We start from the raw sequence: 17,420 nt of genomic DNA, 5'->3' as shown, positions 1-17,420 counted from the left end.
TTCAATTCGCGAAGAATTTGTTTCGTTATGTAGTAAAATACAAGCATTGGAGTTAGCTATAAAACCTGAAGCACAAGTGTCCCAAAAATCTTTGAGTTCGTTTGATGATTTGTACTATGCCGTAATCAGTGCAGCGGCTGACTTGCCTACTACCGAGAAGAGCGGCAACGTCGACGGAACGTCCTCGCATACGTCATCGGTTCTAGAGCGAGCGGAAGTAAAATCTAACTCGGGACGTAACGCGCGGCTACCTAAACTTGAGTTGCCTAAATTCGATAGTAAAATAGAAAACTGGCAAACATTTTATGATATTTACAAAAGTTTGATTCACGATAATAAGTCGATTTCGGAAATAGAAAAATTTCATTATTTAGCGTCTTGTTTACAAGGCCCCGCTTTGTCTATTGTCAAAGGAGTTCCGATGACCGCCGATAATTACGAAGTCGTTTTTAATAGTTTAATCGAGCGTTATCAAAACAAGCGTCTTATAGCTTTGTCATATCTTGATAAATTTTTCAACCTGCCAGCTGTAAAATCAGGCAACTTCCAAGATCTGCAAAAGTTAACAGGTGAGGCTTATGAGGCTTACTATGCTCTCCAATCAATGAAAATCGAAAACTTAGGTGATTTTGTTTTGTTTTATTTAACATCGCGTTCGCTCGATCCGGACACGCGCATTCGATTCGAAACTCAAACAAACATTTCGCAAATACCTACCTTTTGTGAATTGTTAAAGTTTCTTCAAGATTATGTTAAAATCTTAGAAACTAATCAGCTATCTTCTAAATCTACAAATAATAATAATTCTAGTACCCCGCGTAAACTCGCGTGTACAAAATTTCCGATCGCACCCGCACCGCGTGGGCAAAATAGCAGCGGACAAAAACGCTCATCTTATCTCGCTAAATCTAACTCGCTTGCAAATGTGGCTTGTGCTCATTGCAATAATGCGCACTCAATTTATCAGTGCCCTACCTTTCAATCTTTAGACTCTCGTGCTAGACTCGCATTAATAAAAACTAAAAATAATATGTGTACAAACTGTTTACGTACAAATCACGTCATAGAAAAATGCTTATCAAAAATGACTTGTACGGTGTGTGGTTTACGTCATCATACCCTGTTGCATATAGACCAAGCGCCATCCACTAGCGCCGGCGCGTCCACTGAAGCAAACGTTACAGCTCATTCTCACGCTGCAGTTCCCAACCGCGATATGGTTTTACTAGGAACCTGTCAGGTGCGCGCGCTCAACACCGCCGCCGGCACGCAATGTACCGTGCGTGCACTCGTTGACAGTGGGGCGCAGGATTGTTTTATTACTTCTGCATGCGCAAAAACACTTGGGTTGAAACTCCGCCGGTGCAATCTGACCATAGCCGGACTAGGACAAAACTCAGTTACACATGTAAAGGGGGTGACAGACTGCACTATACTACCTGTACATGGTGATGCTCCGCACTTTAATATCAAACCAGTCGTATTAGATAACATCACAGCTTTAATACCTAGCGTTAAAGTACCATCAGTCGTTCGAGAACGCTCCAAACATCTCGTGTTAGCTGATCGCGACTATGATGTTCCCGCCAAAATTGATTTATTAATAGGGGCGGAGCTATTCCACGATATTTATGACGGTCAACGTATCAATCTGGGGCCCGGTTTACCTACCGCTCTGCATAGCGTTTTCGGGTGGATTTTAACAGGGGCAGTCAATTCTAATTCTGTACCCTTGAACACAGCGTGCTCTTTAGTGGCCACCACATTTAAATTAGAGGAACAAATTCAAAAATTTTGGGAAGTGGAGGAACCACCACGCACTATTATCACCGTACCCGAGAATGATACCTGCGAACGTATGTACACAGATCTAACCTATCGCGAACCTAACGGCCGATATGTCGTACCTATCCTCTTAAAGGAAGGCGATCGGTCATTGGGTGAATCTTACAATAATACACTCTCGCGTTTTACTAATCTTGAAAAGAAACTTAATCCTCAGACTGAACTTAAATCCGATTATGTAAACTGTATGCGCGAGTACGAGAATTTAAATCATATGTATCCTGCACCTGACCCTGCAGTACCTACTCTCAATCGTTATCTCATCCCTCACAGTTGTGTCGTTCGCCCAGAGAGCACGACCACTAAATTGAGAGTAGTATTCGATGCTAGCTCTAAAACTACTAACGGTCTTTCTTTAAATGACATTGTTTATACTGGCCCAAAGCTTCAAGTAGATATTGTAGACATCATAACTGGCTTCAGATTACACACAGTAGTTGTAACGTGTGACATATCCAAGATGTATAGAGGGATCTTAATAAGACCGGAGGATCGGAATTATCAACACATACTATGGCGAGAATCTCCCAGTGATCCAGTAAAAGAGTACGAACTCGCGACTGTCACCTACGGAGTTAGTAGTTCACCTTATCTGGCCATCCGCACCCTCCACCAATTAGCTGTCGATCATGGCGCCGCGTATCCACGTGCAGCTGAAGCTCTTCTTCATGAGACATATGTCGACGATATAACTAGTGGCGCGCCCTCTGTACGTGAAGCTATAGAACTAAAAAATCAACTTATCTCTTTGCTAGGTTGTGCTCAACTTGAGCTCCGAAAATGGAGTAGTAATTCGCAATCGATCCTTAATACTTTGCCAGTAGATCATTGTCAAAAACCTAAACTTTTTTCTGATGAAAGCGATAAATCAACTTTAAAAATCTTAGGAGTCCAATATGACCCTGTGAGTGACAACTTCAGTTATTCACACTCCCCTATCGAGGACGGTGAATGTACCAAGCGTTCAATCTTATCTAGCATCGCGCGTATTTTCGATCCTCTAGGGTGGCTTACACCTTGTATCCTAAAAGCCAAATTGCTCCTTCAAGATTTGTGGCGTCTTAATCTTTCATGGGACGAACCTGTGCCCAGGGATGTAGCTGTAGAATGGCAAACCTTTATAGCTGATCTCCATAACTTAAATCTAATACAAATCCCTCGTAGGATTATACCTTCTCAATCTAAAGCATTTCAACTCATCGGATTTTGTGATGGATCCACGAAAGCATATGGCTGTTGTGTTTATCTTCGTGTCGCCACCCCTCACGGTGTTCAAGTTTATCTTTTAATTGCTAAGTCCAAGGTTGCACCTCTGAAAGTGTTGACTGTTAACCGTTTAGAGTTGTGCAGTGCTGTATTGCTGGTCAAAGTAATAAATCGCATTCACTCCTTGCTTAGTTCTAAAGTCATCTTAAATAAATCTACCTTGTTTACAGACAGCTCGACTGTATTGTCGTGGTTGAATACTGAGCCACACAAACTTAAGACCTTCGTTGCTCACAGAGTAGTCCTTATTAACGACAGTCCTGTGCCAACTGAGTGGCGACATGTGTCCACCCATGACAACCCAGCCGACGTCTGTAGTCGTGGCTTATCATGCCTATCTCTATCTTCAGCTCAAATTTGGTGGTCTGGCCCTCAGTGGTTGCACCACGAACCCTTTAACTGGCCTGTATCAGCAGTTGAAGTGTCAGATAATGTGCCAGAACTTAAGCCCTCATCACGCGCGTGTCACACAACTGTGACGCGTGAAGCTGACTTACTCGATTCCATCATGGAACGCCACTCCTCTCTTTCCCACGTGGAAAGAGTGGTTGCATGGATCAATCGTTTCATTAAAAACGCGAAAGCAAAACGTTCTGACCGTAACTTACTACCTTACCTCACAGCCGCTGAACTAAGTCAGTCTCTGGACCATCTAACAAAATATGTTCAACAGCAAAGTTTTAATGATGTCATATCTTTGATTGCATCCAATAGACCCTTACCTAAACATTTATCTGAACTCTCTCCTTTTGTGGACACTCGCGGAATCTTGCGAGTGGGGGGACGTCTTAAGCACGCGTCGTTACCTTGTCACGTCAAACATCCATATCTGTTGCCTAAAACTTCCCGACTGAGTACTCTTCTTATCGACCACTTTCATGCAACTTACCTTCATTGTGGGCCTCGTCTACTCCAATCTTTAATTATGCGTCGATATTGGATACTCGGCGTCAGGAATCTCATCAGATCGCGTTTATCAAAATGCGTGATTTGTTTTAAAATCAAACCGATTCCACTTCAACCTTTTCAAGGTGATCTTCCACCTTCCCGACTACAAACGGGTCATTGTTTTCAAACAATCGGCATCGACTTCGGAGGTCCGTTTATCATAAAAGAAAGTAGACGCCGTAACGCCAAAACTTACAAAGCATATCTTTGCCTCATAGTATGCCACGCTACCAAAGCAGTTCATCTCGAGCTCGTCACCGAGCTCACATCTGAAGCGTTTATAGCGGCCTTGGATCGTTTTGTATCACGCAGAGGACTTTGTCACTCTATAGTCACAGATGGTGGTACTAACTTCGTGGGTGCCAGACGTTATTTATCGGAAGTCAGCGAAATGCTCAACCGCGAACGCAACAGTATTTCCAATCAGCTCGCTTCTCGAGGAATTACGTGGAAGCTCAATCCTCCTTCGGGCCCTCACTTCGGAGGCATATTCGAGAGCGGTATAAAATCTACCAAATATCATCTCAAACGTATAATCGGATCGCAGGTTCTTACCTTTGAAGAATTTTATACGATCTTAACGAAAATAGAAGCCATGTTAAACTCTAGACCTTTAGTGGAATTATCTTCCGATCCCGACGAGGTTGACGCTCTTACAGCTGGTCACTTCCTCATCGGTCGACCTTTAATATCTCTGCCCGAACCGGTACATTCTGAAAACGAGACCTTACGTACTCGTTGGCAGCTCTTACAGCGCCTATCTCAGATTTTTTGGCGCACTTGGCAAAGGGACTATTTACATACGTTGCAACAGCGACTGAAATGGTTTAAACATGGCAACCATCAACCAAAGTTGAATGATCTTGTAACCATTTACGAACCAAACTTACCTGCTAACGAATGGAGGTTGGGTCGTGTCGTACAGCTCCATCCGGGTAAAGATAACATTACTCGTGTGGTAACAGTCAAAACATCAAAAGGCTTACTTACAAGACCTGCTGTCAAAATTTGTCCTCTTCCAATTGAACAAAACAATTAATTTAAGAGGACGAATTGGAATTTTTGGCGCCAAGGATGTCAATTTTTCTCAGTAAATACAAAACGGATCAAAATACAACTTGGTTACCTGAAAGTTCATGATATAAGCCTTATTTTGTTAGTTGTAGAAACATGATTAGGTAACTTTTATAACAGAGAAAAATATATCAAACATACCTCTTTTTAAAAAGAGATTCACATATTATGGGCAAACGGGACCGATTTAAGCCTCTTAACTTTTTTAGTAGTTGAGTATATACATACTCTTTAAAATGGTAGTAGGATTTTTTATTAAATTATCATTTCTAAATATTAAAATTACAAAACCATTTTGTCGCTTACGACTTTTAGTTATAAGCTAGCGCGCGTATTGTTATCCTCGCCCCGCTCAGACGCTCCGACCCCTTTTGGCGCCTTAGATGCGCGTGCCGGTTATGGAATTATTGTTGACCACTTCCTCGCCTTAACTACACACATTTATTAATACATTATCTTAATTATATTATTAAAATTTTATTATTACTCACCTATCTTAAAACTTATACGTATCTATTATCTTATTATTAATCTATTAACTAAAAATCATATAATGATGACATATGAATCTGCATAGGCCCTCGATTTTAATCTCAAATCTTAAATTTATCAAAACTTATGAAATCCCTGGGTGATTTCAAGTGGGGGGATATGAACAGGCTTTGGGATACATCCTTTCCCATCCTTTTCCTCCCTATTCTACATCGTCACAAAGCACCGAACGCAACCAAAACTGCGCATCGAGCGCCATCTATGGAACTCATAGACAAAACTCCAGTTTCAAACTCAGCAATGGCCGGCCGGCATCGATAACTGCGCGCGCGGTGTAAAAAATTAAATAAAACCTGTGAATACGACTAAAAGTGCTCTGGTGTTGTGATCCCTGTGTTCCTGGCATCCTGTAAGTACTTGATCTTTCATTCATTTAATCTCACAGCCTGTTTCTAGCAAAATACCTAAATCAAGGCGTCCCCGGCTGGACGCCAAACTCAATCAGATAGTATAAGGGCCTAGTTTTCAATTGCCAAATAACTTTTATCTAAATAATATACCTATAGGTTTTGTATAAATATGTCCACCCGCTATATTTATTCCTCAGGGTTAGTAGTCGACTGACAGTTTAAAACTCAGCCTTTAGAAGACATTCACGAGGTTTTTGTTGGACGTGTTTTCAGGTTTAACGATGTTGGCGGCGGTGAGCGGCGCGGGCGCGGCGGGCAGCAGCTCGGTGACGGCGTCGTGCGCGGCCTGCCTGCAGCAGCAGCACACGCACTCGCGCAACTCCTCCAACACCTCCGGGGACATGAGCAGCAAGGTACGTAACCTCACTTGTCACTCTAACTAACTGACCTCCTTTATATTTTTTTAAGTCAAAAAGTTTATCTTTCAATATGTAATGGGCGATATGTCCGTTCCAGGCGTCCGGGTACGGCAGCTCGTCGGCGGCGTCGGCGCACTCGCGGCAGAGCTCGGAGGGCGACTCGGCCGGCGACTCCGCGCGTCCGCACCACAACAGGTGAACCGCTTGTGTACCGCACGGTGACGGCGCATCCCCAGCCTGCCTGCAGGACACCATAACAACATATGTTACTCTTCACTGACAAACTGTGGTGCCGGATTAAAATGTCTTCATTCAACATTTGTATACCGTCACTTATTGGTTATTGACAAATGGTAGCGGCAAGATGAACGTACTTTAACGGCCCCGACCACAGGCTGCATGTCACACGCGGGCACGTGTCGTCTCACGACCACTCTGTACAGTGTTCATTGTTTAGCTTATTATGTTCATTAACCCATTTTGTTTCGCACGGTAACTACTTTATTTTATTTCGGTCCAGCACTTTTAATTTATTTTGCTTTTTAATTTATCTTTTATGTTTTGTTCCGTCCCGCCCCCCGCCGCCCGCAGTGTCCGCGTAGAGCGCTCGGTGACGTCAGTGTTCGTGCCGTCGCAGTCGTGCAAGCAGGCGGGCCGCGCGCTGGCCAAGCTGCTGCTGGACAGCAGCGAGTGCGACGTGTACCTCACGCCCAACTGCACGCTGTCCGTGCCCGACGTGCTGGCCGACGTGCCGCGCCTGTCGCCCGCCAGCGACGCCTACGCCACGCCCGACGCCACGCTGCTGGCCGCGCACGACTACTCCTTCGCCATGCCCACATACTTCGACAAGAAGAAGAAGGTGGCCGCCACCATCATCAGCGCCGCGGTCGAACCGCTCACCAACTTCCAAATCTTCAAGCAGAAGTCGCTCAACACCATTCCCGCGCTTCTCGACAAGAACAAGAAGAACGAGGAGTTGTTCAACAATTTCCCGTTTCTGACGCCACTCGCGCACAGGAAGAACTCGCTCGTGTCCAACGCGAACAGACTGTCCGGCTGCATAGAGGACGAGTTCTACTGCATTCCCTCCGATCCCGAAGTGGACCTGGGCTCGTCAGAGTGTATCGACATCCGACACCGGTTCAGAAGCCTGTCCAACCAGGCGCTGAACGAGGGCGCGGTGCAGACGTCGACGCCCAACGGGCCCGAGGCGGAGGCGGCGCGGGGCCGGCGCCTGGCCGCCACGCTGCGCCACAGCTACACGGACTCGGCCAGGTGAGGCCTCACTAACGGGTGCGGGTGGTGTCGGCGGGTTACTAAGCATCTGTTTTAGTCTTCCTCTCTGTCCTGTCCTCTAACTGTGAATGTGTGTCGTGTGCCGCGCCGTCCGCGTGTGTAGTCAGTAAGCTAACGCGGGGCCCCCGCCCGGCCCCTGTGTGCAGGCGCGAGTGCGGCGCGTGCGGCGCCCCGCGGGACCCCGGGGGCCCGGCCGCGGGGCCCGCCGCCCCGCCCGCCCCCGGCTCGCTGCCGCGCCGGCCCAGCTCGGCGCTGTTAGTGCTCCAACACCTCCACACGTACTGCCGCGGCCGCTGCGCGCGTGTTGCCCGCGTGCCGAGCCCGTGCCGCGCCCGTGCCGAGCCCGTGCCGCACGCGTGCACACGCGCGCATCGACCTACCCTTAGATGTTGTCTCGTGCCCTTGTCGTATCGACTACGTGTTTATGTATTGACGCTTCCTTGTGATGTCGATTCTGTTTTGTTAGATATTAAGATTTTTAAAATTTCTTAATAAAAATATATTTCATACATTTACGCATATTTTATTACGGCTTCATTGGAAAATAGTCGTTTATAATAATTACGGAGTATTTCAAATTATTTTAAATAAAGTAGGAGTTAATGCTATAACGGTGTGACTACGCGGTGCATGCATTCTTCCTATCTATTTTTCTATCTGTACAGCATAATACTACTTACATGCTTGAGGTAAAGCGGTAATGCATGCTGTAGGTGATGGCAATAACATTGGATGTTGCATGCGTTTGCAAAATATGCTGTGTACGCTTCATAATATTATATTTTAAGAATCTTACTTAATAAATGTGGCTGTTTTTAATGTTTTATTCATTACATTTATATTTGATTTGATGTAGTACGATCGTAAGAACACAGTTCCAGAATTACTTCAAGTAAATTGACGACATGATTTATTTAGCAATATAACGTTAATTTACTGGTAGTAACGGTGAACCGAGGCCGGCTCGTGACGCTCACGTCCCGCAGGAACCCGTCGGGCGGGTCGGCGTCGGGCGCGGAGCTGGGCGGGTCGCTGGAGCGCGCGCGCGCGGCGCTGGAGCGGCGCCGGCGCCAGGCGCCGCCCGACGACGAGCCGCCGCCCGGCCGCGTCGAGCACACGCGCGTCAACCCCGACGAGCTCATCGACGAGCTGCTCGCCGCCACCGACCTCAAGCACGCCGTCGACGACGCCGCCGAGAGTCAGTACCGCCGAGCACCGTACTCGCACGATATTTACTATTTACTAAAAACGATTCAAAATCAATCAGCCTTACCACAAAAACTTAAACATCTGCCGAACACTTGTCTAAAAAAAAGTGTGGCTGCAAAACGGACCTTATTTCAACATCATAATGACATGTTTTTTAGACAAGTGTTCAACAGACGTTTTTGTGGTACGACGGAATATGTTTATAAAAATACTTTAGAATGACCTAAAATGTTGCCTCCAGTATTTTTTAACACGCTTATATTAGCTTCACTTGTAATTTTTAAAGCGTGATTTTTAGTTCTTTAAACTATCATTTTTATGTTAACATTAGAATTGATTTACCATTTCACCGACAACATAAACATCTGTTCTCTTTGAAACTTGTAAATGAAAATTAATAATAAATAATCAATTGTTTTATGAAAACTGACGTTCATATTGTCGGTGAAGTCAAGGTTTATAGTATAGTTATAAAATGTAACGGACACATGTGAATCTTGCAGCGTCCGGACTGCAGCTGTTCATCACGCGCGACGGCACCGCCGAGCTCGGCTCGCGCCAGCGCCAGCAGCTCGCGCGCCGCGACTACCAGCGCGTCGTGCTGCACCCGCACGACAACAGGTGCTGCCCCCGCCCCGCCCCCGCCCTCAGCCCCCAGCCCCCAGTCCGCCCCCACTGACCGCGTGTGTGTTGCAGGTAGCCCCGGGCGTGACTGCACACGCGGCCGGACGACGCGTGACCGCCAGTGCTGTGATGTGGTAGTGGACAGTATTACTTGAGATTCGCCCCGACCTGCTCTACTGTGTATTAGCTTTTATATACGTCCCGCCGGGGACCGCGAGCAATGCATATACATATATTTATTGTTTTAATGTAATATAAATTATGCCATAATTGTTTTACGACTCGTAATTTAATGTTAATTATTATTATTCGGTAGCAGTTCTACAAAGAATGGTTGTGTTCGTGCAAACCGACAAGTTTTGTATGATTTATATAATTTTTATTTGTTTTTAATGTAAGTAGGAATCTTTGAATTTAATGACGACCTACTCGACGACTGATTGTTCCTATATTTTGCGTAGCGTCTGTGCTTCCTCCACTCTCCGTATGCAGGCCTGCGAGTCCCGCACGCGCAGGCCTCCACGTTAGTCTTGCCTCTCCCGGCGCCGGCACTAGCCCAGCGCGCCGCCCGCCGCGCGTGGCGCACGCGTGGCGCACGTGTGGCGTGTCGCTCGTGTGGCGCGGCGGGCGGCGCTGGCGCATGTTAGCGTAACACAAGTGCTCACAAGTGGTGCTACGTCAGCGCGGGTCGCTGCTGACTGCGACGCGCGCGAACTTTTACTATCGATATCATGTAATTATTATTATAAATTATTAAAAAATGTCACCCATTAAGTGAACCATGTAATCGAAACAGTACTTCCAAATCCCTCCATTAATATATTATCAATGTGAATTTTGTATACATTATTTAGTGTGGTGCCAAACAAACGTGCGCCCACTCCAGTGGGGGGAACTAACTAAATATACAATAGTGCGAGGAGGTAAATCTAAGTCATTCCTTTGCGTAGCTTGAGCGCGTGGCTTGCGGCGATACGACGAGAGGCGCTCAGTGTGCCGCCGCACGCGAATTCATTTTATAATTGCTATTTAAAGATGAAATGATTTGCCTGAGTATAATCATGACAATATTTCTTCCGTCGAGTGTTCATTTACAAGAGCTCTGCGGCGTCACTCTGAGCGCGACTGGTTATGAACACCATTGAACGCGCATCAGCGAGTGCCGCCTACTGGCCACTGTCAGAGCTGCGGGCGCGGCACGGTCTGTGGCGCCAACGATGCCTCTAGTGGCATTAGTGCCGCCACCAGTGTCGCTGGTAGCACTAATGTCACTAGTGCCCCACTGTGACCAGTGCCGCTCGAGCCATGGGACGGGCCGCGCTCGAGCGTCTGATCGGCACGCGTTGTTATTGTATCATATTATTCTAAAGCCTGTACAGTATTTGAATAAAGGACGTGTCTAGAACTATATTTGTTTATCTTATTCAAGTACCTTCACTTCCTTCTCCATTTTACACTCTCAATGAAAAAGAATACAAGCGCACTAAACACCTAATCGCTTCATGTCGTCAAGATTGAACTGTTCGTTTGATAGAATACATAATGCAATACAGTTTTCGTAAAACACGATGGCGGTCTGCGGGTCTGCGATTAAATTCCAATCTCAACTAGCCGCGACGAACACTCACATAAACATCATTTCAGTCCGGAAGGGTTCAAGAGGTATACATTTAAAACTATGTAGCAAGCAACATGCACCAACCGAAATATAATTGAAGCGTATGTGGCATTCCGCAATTTTTTCTTTGAAATAAACGTTTTTATCCTTTTCTGTCATTCAATAATGAATCATTTTGTCTGCAAATGATTTACGATTGTAATATGATTGTAGAGCAAACTACCGTATAGACCAAAATCACCAAAATAGCAGACCAATCGAATGTCGTTGGAATACGATTGGTCTTATGTTAGTAGCAGAATGCCCGATATGGTTAAAACTGCTATTGTGATCATATTGCGATTCAATTTCTATTAGATTTTGACATTATTAACTTAGGAGATAAGGGCCCAGGGTTGTGGTCTTACGATAAAATACGTTAATTTGTTGTTCTGGTAGATCCTAGACAATTCACAGTAGTCACAATGCACACTCATACCTTGTGACCCTTGGACTGCTACCGGCTGATTTGGTTATTCCCGCTCGGTAACACCCTTTCGTCAACACTGTTGACGATCGGGAAAAAAAAGTTTCATTCGTTCACAGTGTTGACAAACGCTATTTATTATATTAGTGTAAAATGGTTATTATGCACATGATAAGGCCACTTTTATTTTCTAGTTAATTGTGTTTTATAAGATCTAACATAATCCATTAAACATTTAAAAAATCCATGTAATTTTATTTCCATATTTTAAAAATAAAAACCAGCATTCATGGTCACTGTGAACGAACGAAACTTTTTTTTCCCGATCGTCAACAGTGTTGACGAAAGGATGTTACCGAGCGGGAATAACCCTGATTTGATTTCACACATAAAATAGGAGTTGTCGTCGGTTTTCGGTTTAAGTTGAGCAAACCGCGCGAGCGCTTCGTTTTTTGAAAACTGAACGCTAGAGGGCGCTGGCGACTCTAACCAAAGACTACAATATAATATAGGAGCTTCGTGCGAGTCATGCAGTCGATTGATTGGTGGGAGTGCGTACATGAACAACCAACCACAACCAACAGATTGGCGTTTCGATACTGCTGCCGCAGGATACCAGAACAACGATTATAAAACTAAATTGGTTTGGTTGAATTGCGTTTTGTTTACTTTATGGAAATGAAACAAACTACGTGAAACTTCTATATACTGTGATCTGACGAGTAAATAAAACGACATGGGTGTCATATAATATTTGTTTATTGAGTAAGGCCAAAAGGCTCGGGTGCTGTACACTAGGGCGGCGCGTGGAACGGATCGTTCTCACGCTACAGTGAGTAGAGTCGACATACGCTGATTTAGTATTTACTAAGAGGAATAGTTACATTGATTCAATTTAAAATCTACTTACATTTATCTGTTACGGTACCTTTATATTCACTCTGCAGTCACTTATTTTAGAAACTTGAGTGTACTTCGAACAATACAAAATGTACAATAGTTCATATATGGGTACAGAACACTTACTATACAATAAATTGATTATAATTAACGGACGGCCGAAATCTATAAATACTGATTTGGAACACTTCTTTACTGTTACGAACAAAACAAGAATATAATACATAAAGCGATGCAACAATAAAATCAAAAGAATTATCACAAAAATGGAATATTAAGTTACAAATAATAATTTGTTAAAAATCTTATAAACAAGGCAACGAAATCAAAATATAAAGAAATATCGCTGTCGAGCAGCTAGTTGAGCACTGAGTAAGCACAGGGGGGCTCGTGTGCCGCTACGTACATGTACTTGTCGCCTACAGCTACAGTATACGCCTAGCCTAGCGGTGACAGCGTCACTCGTGTATACGGTACATAATATACAGACTTGTGGTTAAGGCACGGACGGCTCGCCGCAGCCTGCCGCACTCGGGACGCGCCCTATCTACTCAACCTTACATATTTACATATCGAAATACATTAACCTATATACTTGTGTGCTACTGTCCACCTAATCAAGAGCTACCTCTGTGGCGTGGCGCACGTGTGGCGCACATGTGGCTAACTAGAGTGTACACTAGGCGCGGCCGAGTGCGCGGCCCTAGGCGGACGAGTGGCGTCTTCACTATCATGTAATTTAGAATCTTGCACGCTTTCAATACCACTTACCTACGTCTAATCCTTATACTAAATAAACTCAGATAAACGCGAGCGATTTGCACACAACTGGAATCACTGAAAACAATGCAGTTGGTGACTCATCGTTAGAATTTTGTTCAAATTGTATAAATACTAATGGTACGCTCAATTCATTGGTCAAGATGACAGTTCTAAATACCATCATTAATATATTTAACGTTGCATATGCACACCGCTCGCTCTACTTGTCACAGTTAAATAAAATTGCGCCGCTGAGGTCTTCGCTACACCGATCATCTTATTAAATCTATAACACGTTACGTTTTGACAGCTTCTAAATATTACGCCGCTTTGTATATTTTATTTATAAATATCGCAATAACGCTTGAGCAAACGCTAATAAGTAGTTGTTTTATCACATTTATGTAAAAAGTTCAAACAGCATATCCGAACAAGAGCTATCAAAACCCACGCGCACCCGGAATGTGGCGCGGCGTCGCGGACCTCTCAGCGGCGAACAGTTACGCTTACTGACTACTACTAGATAATAAATATTTGTATTCGAATTCATCATGAATACGGTACACGGACGTGTCAGCAGTCGGACAGTCAACAGATTCCTACAATTCATTTATTATCCTATCGCTAATTTATTTTATTATTACAGAAATACATCTAATATTACATGTTTCAAAAATACAATGCTAGTTACCATGATTGTTTCCAAATACAATAGAATACACGTTACGATAAAAATTCGAAGTTCTTCAAAGTCAGGCACAGTATTGTCAAGTATAGTGTTTACATACATCTCAATATAAGTCGCCCCTATACAGAGTCAGACATTGCATTAAATAACTTCATATCAAAATAGTCGCGTTCTTAGCCTAGATATAAGTACTCAAGTCTGTATTTATTTATAAAATTTGTCATTTTTATAAAAAATGTACACTGTGTGAACTAGGGGCGGTTGCCCGCGCCGGCACGTCGTGTGAGATCAACAAGTGCACCGAGTTATTTAATATCTATATCAAAAGCCTATGAAGTAATAAACCCGTACAAACTGCAGCCACGGCCTGCGCACGAGTTGACCTGACGCGACATGGCGTCACCACTACACTCACTATATAATTCGTCTGCGTGGTAAAGTTAAGTACAGGGTGGCGGCGCTCTGTGGCGCCACACTTCTTAAAGCTAATTATTAGTTATGTCACGCACACACTCACACTGTTCAAATGTATAAAACGTACAGGTACAAACTAGAACACTCGACACACACACACACACACACAAATCTTCATTCACACGCACACGCACACAACAGTCATTTGGTTGATATGCGACGAGGTTCGTGTCAACTTTCTTCTTGTATTTCTAATATTTTTGTTCGATTTTCATGTTTTCTTAAATGTCACAACTGAAACAAAAGATTTAAATGATCAAAAAGTTATAACGGTGCGAAACGATGAAGCAAGCACGCGTGCAGCACCGGCAGCGCGGCAGTACCGGCAGCGCGGCAGTAGCGGCTAGATGTGGCAGTACCGGCTAGATGAGGCGCTCCTCGGGCGGCGGCTTGAGCGCGTGCTGCATCATCTCGGCGCGCGGGTTGCAGTACTCCTGCCCCGACGGCGAGTACGTGCCGCGCGTGGCTCGCTTGCGCCGCGCCTGCGCCCCCAGCGCCCCCAGCGCGCCGCCCGCCAGCGCCAGCGCCAGCAGCGCCGCGCCCACCGCGATCAGCACCGTCGCCGACGTGTCGCCCGCGCCCGACCCCGACGCCACCACCTGCCCACAGACCACACCTTACTAATCGCTTTATGGATTTTAAGAAACTTTGACAAAACAGCTAAGCAGTAAAGTCCAAAAGTTAATGAATTTACACCATTGCTCCAGAGTGATCTCTCTGATTGTATCGAATTGGCTGATCCATCGGGCTGAGGGATTAGAGAATATTGACGGTACCTGCTGCGAGCAGTTGTGTCCGCCCCAGCCGTCCACGCAGTGGCACACGTAGTCAGTGTGCGCGGCGCAGCGCTGCTCGCACGTGCCGCCGTGCAGGCAGGGGCCCGTGCCGTTGCCCTCGCCCAGCGCGAAGCACGGGTCCTGCAGCGAGCACTCGTTGCCGCAGAATCCAGGCGCACACAGACATCTGTAACACAAACCATACAATATAGAAAACGGCTACCAATGATATATAACAAACAATTTTTTTTTAAATTTAAGATACTATGACATATTTATAGCAAGAGATGAAGGATGTATACATACGTGTAGGAGCCGTTCAGGTTGAGGCAGTCCCCGGGCCCGCAGCTCACGAGCCCGGCCGCGCACTCGTCCACGTCCACCTCGCAGCGCGCGCCCGTCCATCCTGCGCCACACCACAACATACTATTTAACTCATACATTTTACTCATGACATTATGTTGAGCAGCCAGTATTAAACCGAGTACAATATAATAAGTAAATATTGAATTACTCTTCTTACAAATAATATTAGGTAGAATCTATGTTCTGACGTCTCCCAGTCGCCGTTATGTGACTAATTCGTATTAGTAATGATTATGACCTCAATATGCTGAAAACAGTAGCAAACTTTTACACTATACAATATGTTATTAACTTCATAGTACTTTTTTTTATTAATTAATTAGGTATGGTCATACAATTCCGGTGCTTTATAGAAATAGCGAAGTTTCAGGTGATCGTTATCACGTTATGATTGTATCGCGTGATAACGTTATCAGTAAACAATGTGAAGGTTCCCGCGGCGCTCAAACAGACCGCATCCTTCGGCGGTAATGCAACGATAACATAACCATTCTCACGAAATTATTGTGTTTTGAGACATATCGTACAATAACATGACATATTGCAGAAGATGAGGTCACGGCGCTGTGCTCTCAACTCCTTTGTATAATATGTTTACAAGGAAACTTACTTCGGCCGATATTATATTGGGACTTCCACAATAGATCATAACACATTGATGGTTCATAAGGGGTGTAAGCATGTTCAAAATAAAAACTATTGAATTTTTTCATTGTGTTGCGAAGTCTGAGAGTATTTCGTGGTTTAGTCGTCAATGCTCCCAACGGTGAGCAAGTGCATAAGCGTCGACAGTAACTTGACCAATGATGCAGAAATATTTATATTTTTTGTTCATCGGAAAGCAATCTTTACACAGGTCGTGGTAATGAAAACATCAGGAAACTGAAGCGAAGCCACCGGGCCGTCACGGGTAATAACGAATTACGACAATTTGTCACAAGTCACAATGAAATGTATTGACTCACTGCATACTGTATATATACATAATTATTGTAATATGTCGTCTGCCTGATATATCAACAGGTGTAGAACTGTTTTACATACATTTATATTTAATTTACATGTTATTGACACTAGTAGTCTTCAGAGTTGCTTGTCTACAGATAAATAGCAAGACGTTCGCAAAAGTATACTTTATATCAACGTGAAAAAAAAATTGAAAAGCACAAAACTTTATCTTCTATTATTAGATGATTACTCGTAATTTGTAGCGAAGCGTACACCTGTTACTCCATAACCGAGAATAAATTAAAAATAAAACTTGTCAAAATAAAATCGATCGTTGTCCTTCCTCTCGAGTTTTCTACAATCGAGTTCAAGGTACCTGCGCGTGATAAATGAGAAGGTAAGTACGATAGTGTCAACTGTCAAGTAATACTACATCTGCACGCACTTCTACTATGAGATTCGTACGTAGATTTTTGTCCAGTAGTATCTCACGTGACATGATTATATAAAATAATAAATAATAAATAAATTTATTTCCACATAACAATTTACATTTAGAGTTACCATGTAGTATACAGAGGCAACTTGCCTTATAAATTGTAAGTCACTGATATTATAGATCTCTGGCACCCAAATTAAGATCAAACTTGAATTGTTTACTATTCACTCGTCAATCATCAGCGGAACAAAACGTTTATTTGAATTAATTTCATAAATAATAGGCTGAATGAAGGGCGGACGGCGTGACATCAGCGTTTGTTTATCTAGCGGCGATCACTATCACTGACAACACACAATGCCATGATATCAGCGACCCGGAGTTGTCATCAACTATATCA

The 17,420-nt window shown here is 44.2% G+C and overlaps 2 protein-coding genes across 5 annotated transcripts in view; one reads left to right on the top strand and one right to left on the bottom strand.

The window, feature by feature from the left end:
• Nucleotides 1–10,991, top strand: part of LOC124637721 (protein FAM102A) — a 69,862-nt gene extending 58,871 nt beyond the window's left edge. For 3 of the 4 annotated variants that reach the window (XM_047174369.1, XM_047174352.1, XM_047174361.1), the window contains 6 exons: nucleotides 6,309–6,448; nucleotides 6,552–6,649; nucleotides 7,046–7,729; nucleotides 8,694–8,948; nucleotides 9,463–9,580; nucleotides 9,656–10,991. In XM_047174369.1, coding sequence (XP_047030325.1) covers nucleotides 6,309–6,448; nucleotides 6,552–6,649; nucleotides 7,046–7,729; nucleotides 8,694–8,948; nucleotides 9,463–9,580; nucleotides 9,656–9,721 — 1,361 coding nt within the window. In that variant the 3' untranslated portion in view covers nucleotides 9,722–10,991. The remainder of the gene's footprint in view (nucleotides 1–6,308; nucleotides 6,449–6,551; nucleotides 6,650–7,045; nucleotides 7,730–8,693; nucleotides 8,949–9,462; nucleotides 9,581–9,655) is intronic. The other variant, XM_047174377.1, reaches the window with a different exon arrangement.
• Nucleotides 10,992–12,408: 1,417 nt separating this feature from the next.
• Nucleotides 12,409–17,420, bottom strand: part of LOC124637700 (protein crumbs) — a 50,301-nt gene continuing 45,289 nt past the window's right edge. Inside the window, exons 37-40 of the mRNA XM_047174322.1 lie at nucleotides 15,574–15,673; nucleotides 15,268–15,454; nucleotides 14,851–15,090; nucleotides 12,409–14,725 (exon numbers count right to left, since the gene is read on the bottom strand). Of these exons, the coding sequence (XP_047030278.1) occupies nucleotides 14,854–15,090; nucleotides 15,268–15,454; nucleotides 15,574–15,673 (524 nt within the window). The 3' untranslated portion in view covers nucleotides 12,409–14,725; nucleotides 14,851–14,853. The remainder of the gene's footprint in view (nucleotides 14,726–14,850; nucleotides 15,091–15,267; nucleotides 15,455–15,573; nucleotides 15,674–17,420) is intronic.

Source organism: Helicoverpa zea, chromosome 2 (genome assembly GCF_022581195.2).
Source record: "Helicoverpa zea isolate HzStark_Cry1AcR chromosome 2, ilHelZeax1.1, whole genome shotgun sequence".
NCBI classification, from domain to species: Eukaryota; Metazoa; Arthropoda; class Insecta; order Lepidoptera; family Noctuidae; genus Helicoverpa; species Helicoverpa zea.
This window is presented reverse-complemented; position numbering and strand designations above follow the sequence as displayed.